At 33.3% G+C, this 12,219-nt stretch overlaps 6 protein-coding genes across 6 annotated transcripts, besides 1 other annotated feature; 3 read left to right on the top strand and 3 right to left on the bottom strand.

The window, feature by feature from the left end:
• Positions 1-207: 207 nt before the first annotated feature.
• Positions 208-2,787, bottom strand: TVAGG3_0529740 (5'-3' exoribonuclease protein; the record flags this gene model as incomplete). Its single annotated transcript, XM_001584013.1, has 1 exon — positions 208-2,787. One exon carries the CDS (start codon positions 2,785-2,787, stop codon positions 208-210), a length of 2,580 nt encoding a protein of 859 aa, XP_001584063.1.
• Positions 2,788-2,915: 128 nt separating this feature from the next.
• Positions 2,916-4,013, top strand: TVAGG3_0529730 (G-quadruplex RNA binding; the record flags this gene model as incomplete). The annotated part of the gene is made up of 1 exon (XM_001584012.1): positions 2,916-4,013. The coding sequence occupies one exon, from the start codon at positions 2,916-2,918 to the stop codon at positions 4,011-4,013; it is 1,098 nt and encodes a 365-aa protein (XP_001584062.1).
• A 250-nt stretch (positions 4,014-4,263) lies between these two features.
• On the bottom strand, positions 4,264-4,915 carry TVAGG3_0529720 (GTPase activator protein; the record flags this gene model as incomplete). The annotated part of the gene is made up of 1 exon (XM_001584011.2): positions 4,370-4,909. One exon carries the CDS (start codon positions 4,907-4,909, stop codon positions 4,370-4,372), a length of 540 nt encoding a protein of 179 aa, XP_001584061.1.
• A 703-nt stretch (positions 4,916-5,618) lies between these two features.
• Positions 5,619-5,744: a mobile genetic element.
• A 355-nt stretch (positions 5,745-6,099) lies between these two features.
• On the bottom strand, positions 6,100-8,038 carry TVAGG3_0529700 (cyclin-dependent kinase inhibitor 2C-related family; the record flags this gene model as incomplete). Its single annotated transcript, XM_001584010.2, has 1 exon — positions 6,306-7,796. The coding sequence occupies one exon, from the start codon at positions 7,794-7,796 to the stop codon at positions 6,306-6,308; it is 1,491 nt and encodes a 496-aa protein (XP_001584060.1).
• Positions 8,039-8,541: 503 nt separating this feature from the next.
• TVAGG3_0529690 (epidermal cell fate specification) lies at positions 8,542-9,565 on the top strand (the record flags this gene model as incomplete). The annotated part of the gene is made up of 1 exon (XM_001584009.1): positions 8,542-9,510. The coding sequence occupies one exon, from the start codon at positions 8,542-8,544 to the stop codon at positions 9,508-9,510; it is 969 nt and encodes a 322-aa protein (XP_001584059.1).
• A 193-nt stretch (positions 9,566-9,758) lies between these two features.
• On the top strand, positions 9,759-12,195 carry TVAGG3_0529680 (protein ubiquitination; the record flags this gene model as incomplete). The annotated part of the gene is made up of 1 exon (XM_001584008.1): positions 9,777-12,143. The coding sequence occupies one exon, from the start codon at positions 9,777-9,779 to the stop codon at positions 12,141-12,143; it is 2,367 nt and encodes a 788-aa protein (XP_001584058.1).
• Positions 12,196-12,219: the final 24 nt, after the last annotated feature.

Genomic DNA, 12,219 nt, shown 5'->3' with positions numbered 1-12,219 from the left:
ACTCAAAGTTAAAACACCCATTCAAAATCACTGACAGTATATAATTCAAAGTGTTTATAAAAATTCTTTATATTCATTTTCATGGATTATGTCTCATTGACGTATACTCACACAGAAAAATGAGAGATGAACCTAATAGTCTTAATTATATCTTTTACAAAAAAAATTAGATTTTTGGTAAAAAATAAAATCAAATAACATAAATATTTAGTCATTCATAACAATTAACGAAGATTTTGAAACAACAACACCAGAAAATGTCTTTAATGCATGACATAATGAAGTTAAATCTTTTCTTCCAGGTACATAAATCCAAGCTTCTTCATTCAATTTATCATAAGCAAAAACGATTCCTGCAGAACCTTCATTAAGAACAGTCCTATTATCAGTGATAACAACTGTATCACCAAGTTTTGGTTCTCTACTTGAATTGTATCCACTGTATGTTTTATTCGAGCTACGAAATTCACCTTTTTCTTTGTTTTTCTCGAAGAAAACAATGTCTGTTTTTGAATAAGAATCAATAAATTTTGTGTGAAGTTTAGGGACTTCGTCATCCATTAAATTCATTATTTCATACAGTTCATTTGCACATTGAATAAGATCTTCATCAGTTGCACGTTCATTAATCATATAAACTGATTCAGGAACTTTAGAAATGTACAATTTAATATATTTTTCAATTTCTTTGTCAACGAAAAATTTTGTTCCATCAATTTTCAAAAAGAAAGGAACAGCGAAATCATCATAATGAAACTGCAAAGCATAGTTATCCTTCTTAATATATAACTTTCCAAGTATCTTCATCATTGTTTTAAACCTGTCATCCTTTGGAACACCTTCTAAAATCTTTAAAATACTGTTCAATGTTTTCCAATTTTTGTTTTGAGGAATTTTCAAAAAAACTTTTGTTGAAAAGAATTTTTTTGCTAAATGTTCTTGTTGTGAATATTCCTGTGTTAAACTCCATGGATAAACGAACTCTTTCCTTACTTGGTTGTTCGTATTTGGATCAATCGGAGCCAACAAAACAAATTTTTCTTCTGGATTTAATAAAATATGAAAATCGAAATCAGTTGGTTTCTCAACAACTTTTAACACCCTGCAAACTGTTTTATTGGGCCATTGACTGAGAACTCTCTTTCCTATGAATGATTCTGGATCATCTTTTCTCAATTCAGAGTTAATTTTTATGTCAAAAGTCCAATCTCTTTTTTCAGATTTCTTTTGAAGAGAAACATCAAATGGATAGAAAGAAGGATTGATTTTTGATTGATCTGAAATTAACAGATCTGATCTAAATGGTTTTTTGCATGTTAGTGGTATTTCTGTCATTGTTTTCATGTCTAATGGAAATTGTGGATGTATAAGTTCATCATATTCCTTTGGAACTTGCGAAAGATGCGGCTCTAAGATATCTTTAATCTTTTGGAGGTTGGGAATTTCGAATTTGAACCTTTCGTTCGTTTCATCATATTCGATTTCGGAAATATCGCGTCTGAGAGATTTTAAGTAAGGATCTGTCTCTCTAAGCTGGACAAAGTAAGGTGGGGATAATGAAGAAATACCTTTTAACGATACCATTAGAGATTGTAATAAATTTGTTGGTTCGTCTTGAACTAATTGAGATTTGAAGGTTTCAATGTAATCTAAGACGACACATAATGGTGGTGCAAAGTGGTATTGGTAAACCCATGACCAAGAAGGTATTCCTATTGCATATGATTTGACAATGTAAAGTAAACTGTCTAGAACGCAATGGGAAATCTTTTCTGTCTCTTCTGGAGTAACTTTACGTGTTTCAAAATAGTTTTTCCTCTGTTTTTCAACATATTTTGTGTATGTTGTTGATTTGCGCTCTGCAATGTGCTTGAGAATCTTATTAAGAAAGATTTTGAGATTATCAAAGTTGAAATTATCACAATCTGTGATGAAATTACAATGTGGTTCGGATTTATAACTTTGAATTAAAGATTCGAGGTCTAAATTCACTACATCTTCAAGAGGAGCACAATAATCGCTTCCTAAGATATCACATATAGTTACAAAGTCATCAAATATTTGTTCGTCCGCGATTTCAAAATCTAATTTTAGATATTCACGAAGAATGTTAATACTTATGACTGTTAAGGAGCTTGGTGTGATAGGGAAGTTAGGAGTGCGAGTACCTCTAACTAAATTAAATCTGTAATTCTGATAAATCAAATCAAAATTTTGTATGTGTGATCTAAGAGTCATTAGTATTAAATCACTGTCTGGTGTAAAGATACAATGACGTTTGTTCAGATCCCAATCAGGTTTATTCATTTCTTGACGAATATAATCAAAAATTTTTGTTTCTGCTTCACCTGGAACAGCTGAGCCTGCAAAAATGACTTTTGGCCTCTTCCAAATATCATCGTTCTTAATTTTCTCTTGTATCCAGCTCTTTAGATGTGGCTGGAACAAATTTCGAATTGAGTCATGCTGTTCGATCATGTTTCTTTGGTAAAATCTGTTGTGTGTAGCATACGTCTTGGAAATTGGCTGTGAACCTTCAAGTGCAATGTAAATTAAATCTGTTGGTTGGAGTAAATGAACTAAAGAGTCGAATAAATGAAATGCAAATGTAATGTTTTCTTCATTAAGAGTATTAAGTTTGGATGATTTTATAGATATGGCTGCGACTAATAATGTTGACGCGTCAATATATAAGCAGTTATATGCTGGATAAGGGATTTCAGATAGTGTTCGACAACTTAATGGATATCTTTTACGTATCTGGTATAGCAAGCCTTTTACACCCATTTTAAAAAAAAAAAATGAAAATTGAGGAGTAAAATGAAATGATATTATATTTGGCAGGACTAACACACTGAAATCAACCAATTGTGTGTTACTTCAATAAATTATGAGGGGAAAAAAACTTGACAAAAATGACTGAAATTCCAGAAAAGCCACCGCCGACACCAGTTGAACAGCCAGTTTTACCTGAAGTAGTCACAAAACCCCAATCCAAATCTCTTTTAAGCGAAATTGAATTTAAATATGAAAAACCTGTAGAAAATTGTTTCATAAAAATGGATGATGAAACGAAAGGAAACTTAATCAAAGCTTCACTCGTTGAACACTTATCAAATGCTCAAATTACATTGCCACATTTAGAAAAATATACGAAAACACAATTAAATTCTACGTTTCAAGATATGTTAAAGAATCCACCAAATATTAAAATTACAAATGAAATTCCATACGATGTAGAGTTTACTTCTGAAGAAGATGTTTGTCTTCTCAATTATATTAGAAATTTCAAGAAAACTCCACTTTCTGATTTTATTGCAGATCACTCACATATATTCAAATTATGTAGATCTCTATCAGAAATTGAGGATCGTGTTAAATACCTCAAATCTCTTAAAGCTGAGGAACTTGATGAAATAATTCAAGCCGAGATCGACCAAATCGTATACGAACAAATGTATTATGTCTCATTGAATCCTCAAACTGAAGAACAAAAGAAGCACGGAATTGAACCAGAAATGTTTACAGCATCTCGATGCAATTACCAGCCTTTAGCAAATCCAGAAGTCAAAAATACTGAAGTAGATAAACAGCTTGAGGCTATTAACGCAAATTTACCTTTCTACGTTGACAATTATTTCAGTCCTGATTCATCTATACCGAATTTAGCTGTTTTGAGGACAGAAAATAATATTTTCTACATGAGGAGAGAGTCCATTGTGTTCGGAAGACAATCAATTGACTGCGATGTTGATGTTGATATAAATTTCGAGTCTGAACCATCTTGTCCGCACACATCTCGCCTCCAGGCTATATTGTCTTTCCGTCCTGATATGAATTTCTACCTTGAAAACATCGGAATCCGTGCATTTAGAGTTAATGGTGAACTTTTAAAGACAGGAGAGATTTGTATGTTGCAGGAAACTGATATTTTGGATTTCAGTGGCGCTTTGTTTATGTTTTTGCCTAATAAGAGACTTGTTAACCAGATTCGTGCTAATGTTAAAATTTAAAACTAAATAAAGATGTGTTTATTTTAATTTAACGTTATGATTTTAAGTTACTATCAAAACAACCTTAAGATTTAACAATTATCAAAATAAAATTGAGATTACTTCATTTAAAATGATGATAAATGCATAATATGCTCACACATAAGTTAAATATATATGATTTTTATCATTTTAGAGTCTAAATCGATTGAAAATTCTTTTCATTCTAAAAGAATTTTCTGATATTGCAGTGTAAGCATTACAGAATATAGTTTGATCTGTGATTTGAAAATCTTAGTCTTTTGATTCAAAGATGAATGATATAAAAATTATTTAGAAAATAAATAACAAATAGTTTGTGCAAACATTGAGTTATCTTAATCATAGTTAACACTAGAGACTCTCTTCCTGCGTTTTAAGCATCCACAGCAGAAAATACTGGTAAGAAGGTCATCTTGGTCAGATTTGCGAGGTGCTGATGAGTTTCCAACAGATCCGAATGATGCAATCTTATCTTTTGAGATTTTAACCTGATTTTTATAATTTGGATCATAATCTGCAATTGGAGCAATATTTGGTATTGGATAATCTGATTCAATTGATTTTGCGTATTGAATTGCTTCTTTTGTTCTATATTTTTCTTGAATTGGAAGATCTGCAATTCCTGCATTTTCAAAAGCATCTTTTGCTTTAATATTTCCACACTCACTCATTCTATGCAATGATTCATGCTTCCAGTTATCCAATTTAACTGATCTAACAAATGAAATATGAGTTCCTAAAGCTCGATGTTCACCGGCGCATTTTAAGCAGATAAAAGTACCATATGTTAAACTGCACCACTCTGGCTTTTGCGCATTGCAATCAAAACAGTTGATATTTCCAGGACGATTTGCAATATCTTCAATACTTTCCATTTTTTCTAAACGAAATTTTTAATTGAGAAAAAAAAATTTTTTTATCATAAACCCTGTGGTGTAAGGGTACAACAACATTGCAATTTTTTTAACTACATGTTTCTAGGGAATTGATTTATATACACGATTGAAGCGGTCACTAATCTCATAAAGGTCAGTAATTCAATTGGTGGGGGTCAAAGTTGGCGTCACGACGTAAACTATTCAATTTTGAATGGAGACTGTTTATTTTTGAGAAGTTTACGGTGTCACGAGAGAAAATTTGAGAGGGCTGGCGTCACGAAAAGTGTCAATAAAGAAAGAATATAACAGAAAATATGTGTAGGAATATGATAATAGGTTAAATTTAAATGTTTTAAAGAATTTTTTTGAATAAAATAGAGCATCCTTAAATAAGAAGTGCTTACGTAGACAATGTGTCTCAGATGTAAGGAATATGACTCACAAGAACGCTTTACAGCATCTTGCCAGTCAAAGTTGTGCAATCAAATTTTGATTGCGAAGCTTCCTTCATTCAGAGGTGCTTGCGCAGACAATGTGTCTCAGATGCAAGGAATTCGACGAAAAGAAACCAATTGTTGCTAATTGAAGTTCCAAGTTCTCTGACATATTATCTCCTCAAGTATCTTCGAATGAATGAGCATTACACATTTGTTGAGCTATATGAAATATTTGGATGCACATATGAGAATTCCCTATATTGACACTTTTCGTGACGCCAGCCCTCTCAAATTTTCTCTCGTGACACCATAAACTTCTCAAAAATAAATGTAAATATCTGAATTTTCTGAACTTTACGTGGTGACGCCTCGTGACGCCAACCCTAGTTTTTACCAATTCAATTGACATCCCAGTAATTCCATGGCACATATTGTAACTAGAGAATAAGTTGAATAATTTTAGATATGATTCTTTAATTCTTTAATTCTTTAATTCATTTCGAGAAGGAAAGATCTTGTAGTAAATGTGAATGACGTATGAACTATTCGGTTCAATTTATTCTGCATTTCGAATGAAATTCTTTTTCCAAATTGCATATAAAAGCCGAAATAAAAACTCTAAGCCCTTATGTAACACTATTTGAGTTGTTTGAAATGATTACTCTATGTGTAAAAAAATCATTTTTTGAAACAAATAATGATATATTTTATATTTAATGATTACACTTGCATTCTGAGTAGCATTTATTATCCTTTGTGCAGTATGAACTACACTTGCAGCCTTCACAGCAGTGGTAGTCTTTCATTCTTGAAATCAAAAAGTAATTTAAAAAAAAATGACGACTGGTGTGACAGTTTATTCAAACCAAGATATTTATCCCATGTGAAATAAGAAGTTCAGCTATTTCTTTATACTGATGTTTTGCTGCAGGATGAAGGGTAATTTTTCCATTGTCTTATATCTCATTGATATTCGCCCCATGTGAGATGAGGATCTCAGCTGTTTCTCTATATCTCATACATGTTGCAACATAAAGAGCGGTTCTACCATCTTTATCTTTTTCATTGACATTTGCACCATGTAAAAGAAGAAGTTCGACTATTTCTTTCCTATTACCCACTGTTGCAATAAAAAGAGCAGTTTCTCCATTATAATCTTTTTCATTGACATTTGCGCCATGTGAAAGAAGAAGTTCGACTATTTCTTTACTATTTTTATATGCTGCAATATGAAGAGCGGTTTTTTTATATTTATCTTTTTCATTGATATTTGCGCCGTGTGAAAGAAGAAGTTCAACTACCTCTTTACTATTATTTTTTGCTGCTTTATGAAGAGCGGTTTGTCCATGTATATTTTTTTCATTGACATTTGCGCCGTGTGAAAGAAGAAGTTCGGCTATTTCTTTACTATTATTTTCTGCTGCTTTATGAAGAGCGATTTGTCCAAATGTATTTTTTTCATTGACATTTGCGCCGTGTGAAAGAAGAAGTTCAACTACCTCTTTACTATTATGTTCTGCTGCTTTATGAAGAGCGGTTTGTCCATATTCATTTTTTTCATTGACATTTGCACCGTGTGAAAGAAGAAGTTCGGCTATTTCTTTACTATTATTTTCTGATGCTATATGAAGAGCGGTTTGTCCAGTACTATATTTTGCATTGATATTTGCACCAAGTGTAAGGAAATATTTACAAAAGGATAGAATATCAAACATCGTTGAGCCGACAAAAGATTCGTCAATGTTATTAGTTTGATCGAAATAAACTAAAAATGACTCAAGATTTTTATGTTTTCCGCAATCTTTTAAATTGATTTTAATTCCGTACTCATTCATCAAGAATGTGACAAAATCAATGTTGTGTGAAATAATTGCATATTCCATCATTGTCCAATATGGTTTTTGATATTTCAAGCATTCACTCATGATCTCTTGTTTTCCTCCTAAAAATGAAAATTTTAGACAGTCATAAGTTATTTCTGAGTTGAATTTCGTTCTTAATAACTTGAAACAATCAACTGCTCCATGGTAACAACATAATTCAAGTAATGAATATACAATGTGATGAAAATTTGGATATAAACTACTTTTAAGTTTTTGATCTTTATCAAATCCTTCTCTTTCAGTGAATGTGATGAATCTTTCTATATCATTATACATAATAGCTCTGAAGATTGTATCTTCTGAATGAATTTTGAGATTTTGGAGGGTATTTGTATCGAAATTTTTTGTATTGCCCAAATTAATTCCGTATTCTTCATAAAATAGGTATTTAGAAAGATCATTAATACCAGGTACCGTCAATACATGATAATCATCAGTAATGAGTTTCGCAAGTTTCAAATTTGACTTAGTATAGCGGTTATTATAAGGAATGATGTCAAAAATATTTTTTATAAGATATTGCGGGCGATATTTCTTTGAATCAATCAATTCCATTTTGATCATTTTGTAAATTGAGTATAAATCTTCTTCGTTTTCCGTTTTTAACTGATACAATGCAACATATGAATCAATGTAGTATTTATAGGCACTTCTCAGTTCACTGTATTTGTCTGGACGAATGTCTTGATCGGACGTGTTAAAAATTTACAAGTCCGAAATCTGTATTTTACCTTATCATATTTTTTTATTCCATCGGGAGAAAAAAAACGTGGTAAAAACAATGTCCACAAAAATTTCAGTTCTTTTCTCTCAAAGATCTTCGAGTTTAGGAAAATACTTTATGAGATACATAAGTGCAACAAGCTTATTGTTATAATTTGCAGACTTAAAGTTTTTATTTATTTCTCTTTCAAATAATAATAATCGATTTTCAAAGCTTGTCCTTGCATTAGTTCCTATGCTTGTAAAATGCAGTATTTGTGTCTATATTTTGTAACCTCATATTTAAACTAAGCATAAATTCCAACTTTTGAGTGTTTTATTGTTGAGATGCCATATTTTTAATATCGTTACATTGCAACACAGGTGAAATGGAATGGAGTCTTGTACAGCATTATGTAGCATAACCGCAAATGAACATATAACATGAAGACAAGAAAAGATGACGAAATTGTCACACTTGTTTTTCAAGTTTTTGCTTTTTGGATAATAATCTATCTGTCTTATATCATGCTTGTTTTATATCTGGAGAAATTAAATCAGCATTGTCAAATTGTAAATTTGAAATGATGTAAATTTTTATCAAAAAATGGAATTCGAAGGGAGCGGAATTTCTATTTCACCTCTTCAGAACATTCGACTTCCATGGAATCCATACGCGTTGGCATTTAATTCTATCTTTTCTCAGGAAAAAAGATTAGTTATCTGTTCATTTGAAAAGAAAATTCAAAATCAAATTCAAATTTATCGATTTAATGGAGACAATATTGCCGCAGAAGGCATAACAAGCATTGACTATCCGCAAATTGCATGTCAATTTTCTCCATTGGGCTCTCAAGATACGACAGATTTATTTATAACTTGTGCAAACACATTAAAATTATGGCAATGTCAGCCAGGAGAGATCAATCTTCTTTCTGATGTCACTATTGCTCCAGATAATTCACCATTGACTGGTCTTGATTGGTCAACTTATGATGAAACTAAAGTTGTATGCTGTAGCTCAGATTGCTCTGCAACATGTGTTGATATATCAATGGCCCAGCCTACTACAAGAATTATGGCGCATGATCACCCAATTCATGACATTAAATTTGTTGGATCAACACCCACATTTGTTACATGTGGATTTGATGGTTCAATGAGATTCTTTGATATACGCGAGCTAGAATCATCCGTTATTTATTACCAAACTGCTCTTCCTTTAATGAGATGTGCAGTTTCACCGTATGATGCAACAAAGATCGCTGCGTTTTCATACAATTCGCATTGCATTGTTATAATAGATACTAGACAGCCCGGAATTCCTGTTTCAGTCGTTAAAGAACAAGAAGGATCCGTCAGTGCTATTAGCTGGGGACTTTCTTTCGAAAATCTACTTTTATCATCAAATCTTAACGGAAATATTTACTCTTCGACTATTAATCAGGGTCCAGAACCTCAAGTTTTTATTTCTTACATGCATGACAAAGAAATTCAGTCAGTTGCAAACCAGAGATTATATTGTGCTATAACATCTACAAAAAGCCTTTCATTGCTCAAAATGAATAATTTTTAATTTTTGTTTGTTAAAGTATTTTGTTTGAATATTTACTATTATTTTTACTTTTTATGGTTATATGCTAAATATCAATGAATTTGAAACAGATTATTTTTTGAAAATTTTTTTCAAAATCTCTAAATTATGATTTGATTTTACAATTAAATAGAATTCCAAAAGGTGTTTCTATATCTATCTAATAAAACTCTCTTTTCTGTTTAGAAACTTCAATAAGGGAAAGTTTACAATCGGTTATTTAACGGAATCTAAACAGTAACAATTTCATGGCTTTGAAGCTCACCTACGAGGATTCTTTGTTCAATACAGGAACGTATTCCATAATCCACAACGGTGACGAATATTCAGTTGATCCAGTTCTTTTCTTAAAATATTCTAGGAAATTTGCCCAATTATTTAATTTCAATGAAAACCATATCGAGATTAATGACAACTACGAAAAGAGTACATTCGACCTATTTATCAAGGCATGCCAGTGCCAGCAAATTGAAATCAAGGGAGCTGAATCAGTATATTTACTTCTTCTCGCTGAACATTGGGAAGCAACAACATTAGTCACAAAAATCGAAGAAATTATCAAGACAACAATTCCTGCTAAAATTATTCTCGAATTATATAATAAATTCCTTGGAACTGATTTCCCAATCGAAAGACTCGAAGCAATCATGACAGCTTGCCTCCCAAGATATGTCGAGGAACCTCTTTTCCCAACACTTCCTTACGAAGTTATTGATAGGATCATTCATACCTCTCGTGCTAAGATTGATCCACTCCAAATCCTCAAACTTTGCTATGCAGTCGCTGACCGTCATGGTCTTCGCTCTGTTGGCATTGTTCCAAATACTTCATTCGATGATCTTCCAAAAGATATCGTTCTCGATGTTGCTGCATTATGCGAGCAGTGCACAAACGATGGACTTGCTCAATTCTTCACAGCTATGGGACACTTACTTCGCAAAGCTTGTGATCAATCACAAGGAGGCACTCAATTCGAGTTCCAGTGGCGTTCTGGAGAAGAAGGCGACTGGAATGTTGCTTACGACTTCTACGATGAGATCTGCAAATATCAAATCGAGCAAGTCAGGCAGGAAGATGGAGATGAAGCCGCAGAAAACGTTGAACCATCAGCAACAGCCCGTGCATTCCTTAAAATTGCTGCTGATAAAGGTAACAATGTTGCCCAATACCAATATGCCCTCCATCTTATGCAAAATGCTCATAATGAAACGCAAAGACAAATTGCACTCAACTACATGATCCAAGGTGCAGCTGAGAGTAATCCTGATGCTATTACATACCTCAAGGACGCATTCCCAATGCCAATAGTCCCAACAAACATGAAACAATTCGTTTATTCCGCATATACACTTCAAAACTTACTTCTCAATCTTAACAAGCGCAACATCAATAACGCAAAGTCTGCAATCTACGCTCTCGTTTTTGGAGCCGAAAGAGACGGAATTACGGTTATTGTTTCGAATCTCATTCGCGCAGCCCAAATTCGTCAGCGCGATATGCTTCTTTTGGCAGATCTCGTTTTCTACCTCGTTAGTACAGCTAACCAAACAACAAATAACTACGGCCAGCTCGCAGATTCACTTTTCTCACATATCATGGAGACATTCTACACAGAGGAGCCACGCGCTAAGCAATACGCCCTTGCAAGATTCCTCTATCTCCTTAATCAGGTTAGAGTTTACACTAATCAAGACATTTCTGACCGTCTTTACAACTGGATGGTTCAGAACGATAGCTTTGTACAGTCCAAGCTCATTCTCTTCTACTACTTCGCTCCATTTTTAGAACGTTCTCATAAGGATGTTTACAGGAGCTTAGCAGCCCTTCAGTTCGAAGAAGGCATGGGCTTCCTTGATAAGATCATCCTAGATTTCAAGGAAAACCTCGATCAATACAAAGCAAACGATTGGGAGAAATTCTTCAAGGTTCGCGAACATCAGATCTACGCTACAGAGCTTGGAGATGCTATCTGTCGTGATGACCTTGGTAAATTCCAAGCCCTTACAAAGGAAGAAGATTTCGATTTCAATATGAAAATTACAAACGATATTTACGACATGGGAATCGACGATACAGACGAACTTACGTTATTACAGTATACATGCATTCAAGGAGCTCAATGCATTTTCACATATCTTTTACAACGCGGTTTCGTACCGATGAAGGACATCGATGGCATTTCCATCATCTGCGCCATCATTGGTCAGCGTAAATTCATTACAGATTTCATTGTTACTCAGATGAAAGAGAAAGATGAAGTATTCAGACTCGCAGCGGAATTCCAGAACGTACAGCTCCTTTCACAGTTCTTCAAGACCGCATTCCCTGTTGCAAATGTCGACGAGGCTGGTTGCACAGCGCTCCACCACGCTACAGAAAGAGGTTTGGTCGATATGGTCAGAATCCTCATTTCTCTCGATGGCTCTGACATCAATAAGAAGGATATCGAGGGATACACCGCTCTACATATCGCTGCAGAGAATAACAATATAGAACTTGTTAGAATTCTTATTGTTTTCCGCGGAATTGCTCTTGACTGCCGCACTAATAACCAGTTATTGCCATATGACTTGGCAACCCGTGATGACGTCAAGGCCCTTCTCAAGAAGAAGTAATTTTCCTTATTTATTTTTTTGTGTAGCAAAATACTAAAAATCATATTTTTTTTATTGTAATACCAATTAAAATAGT

This window comes from Trichomonas vaginalis, chromosome II (genome assembly GCF_026262505.1).
Source record: "Trichomonas vaginalis G3 chromosome II, whole genome shotgun sequence".
Classification (NCBI taxonomy): domain Eukaryota; phylum Parabasalia; order Trichomonadida; family Trichomonadidae; genus Trichomonas; species Trichomonas vaginalis.
Note: the sequence above shows the minus strand (reverse complement) of the source record. Positions and strands in the feature narration are given on the sequence as shown.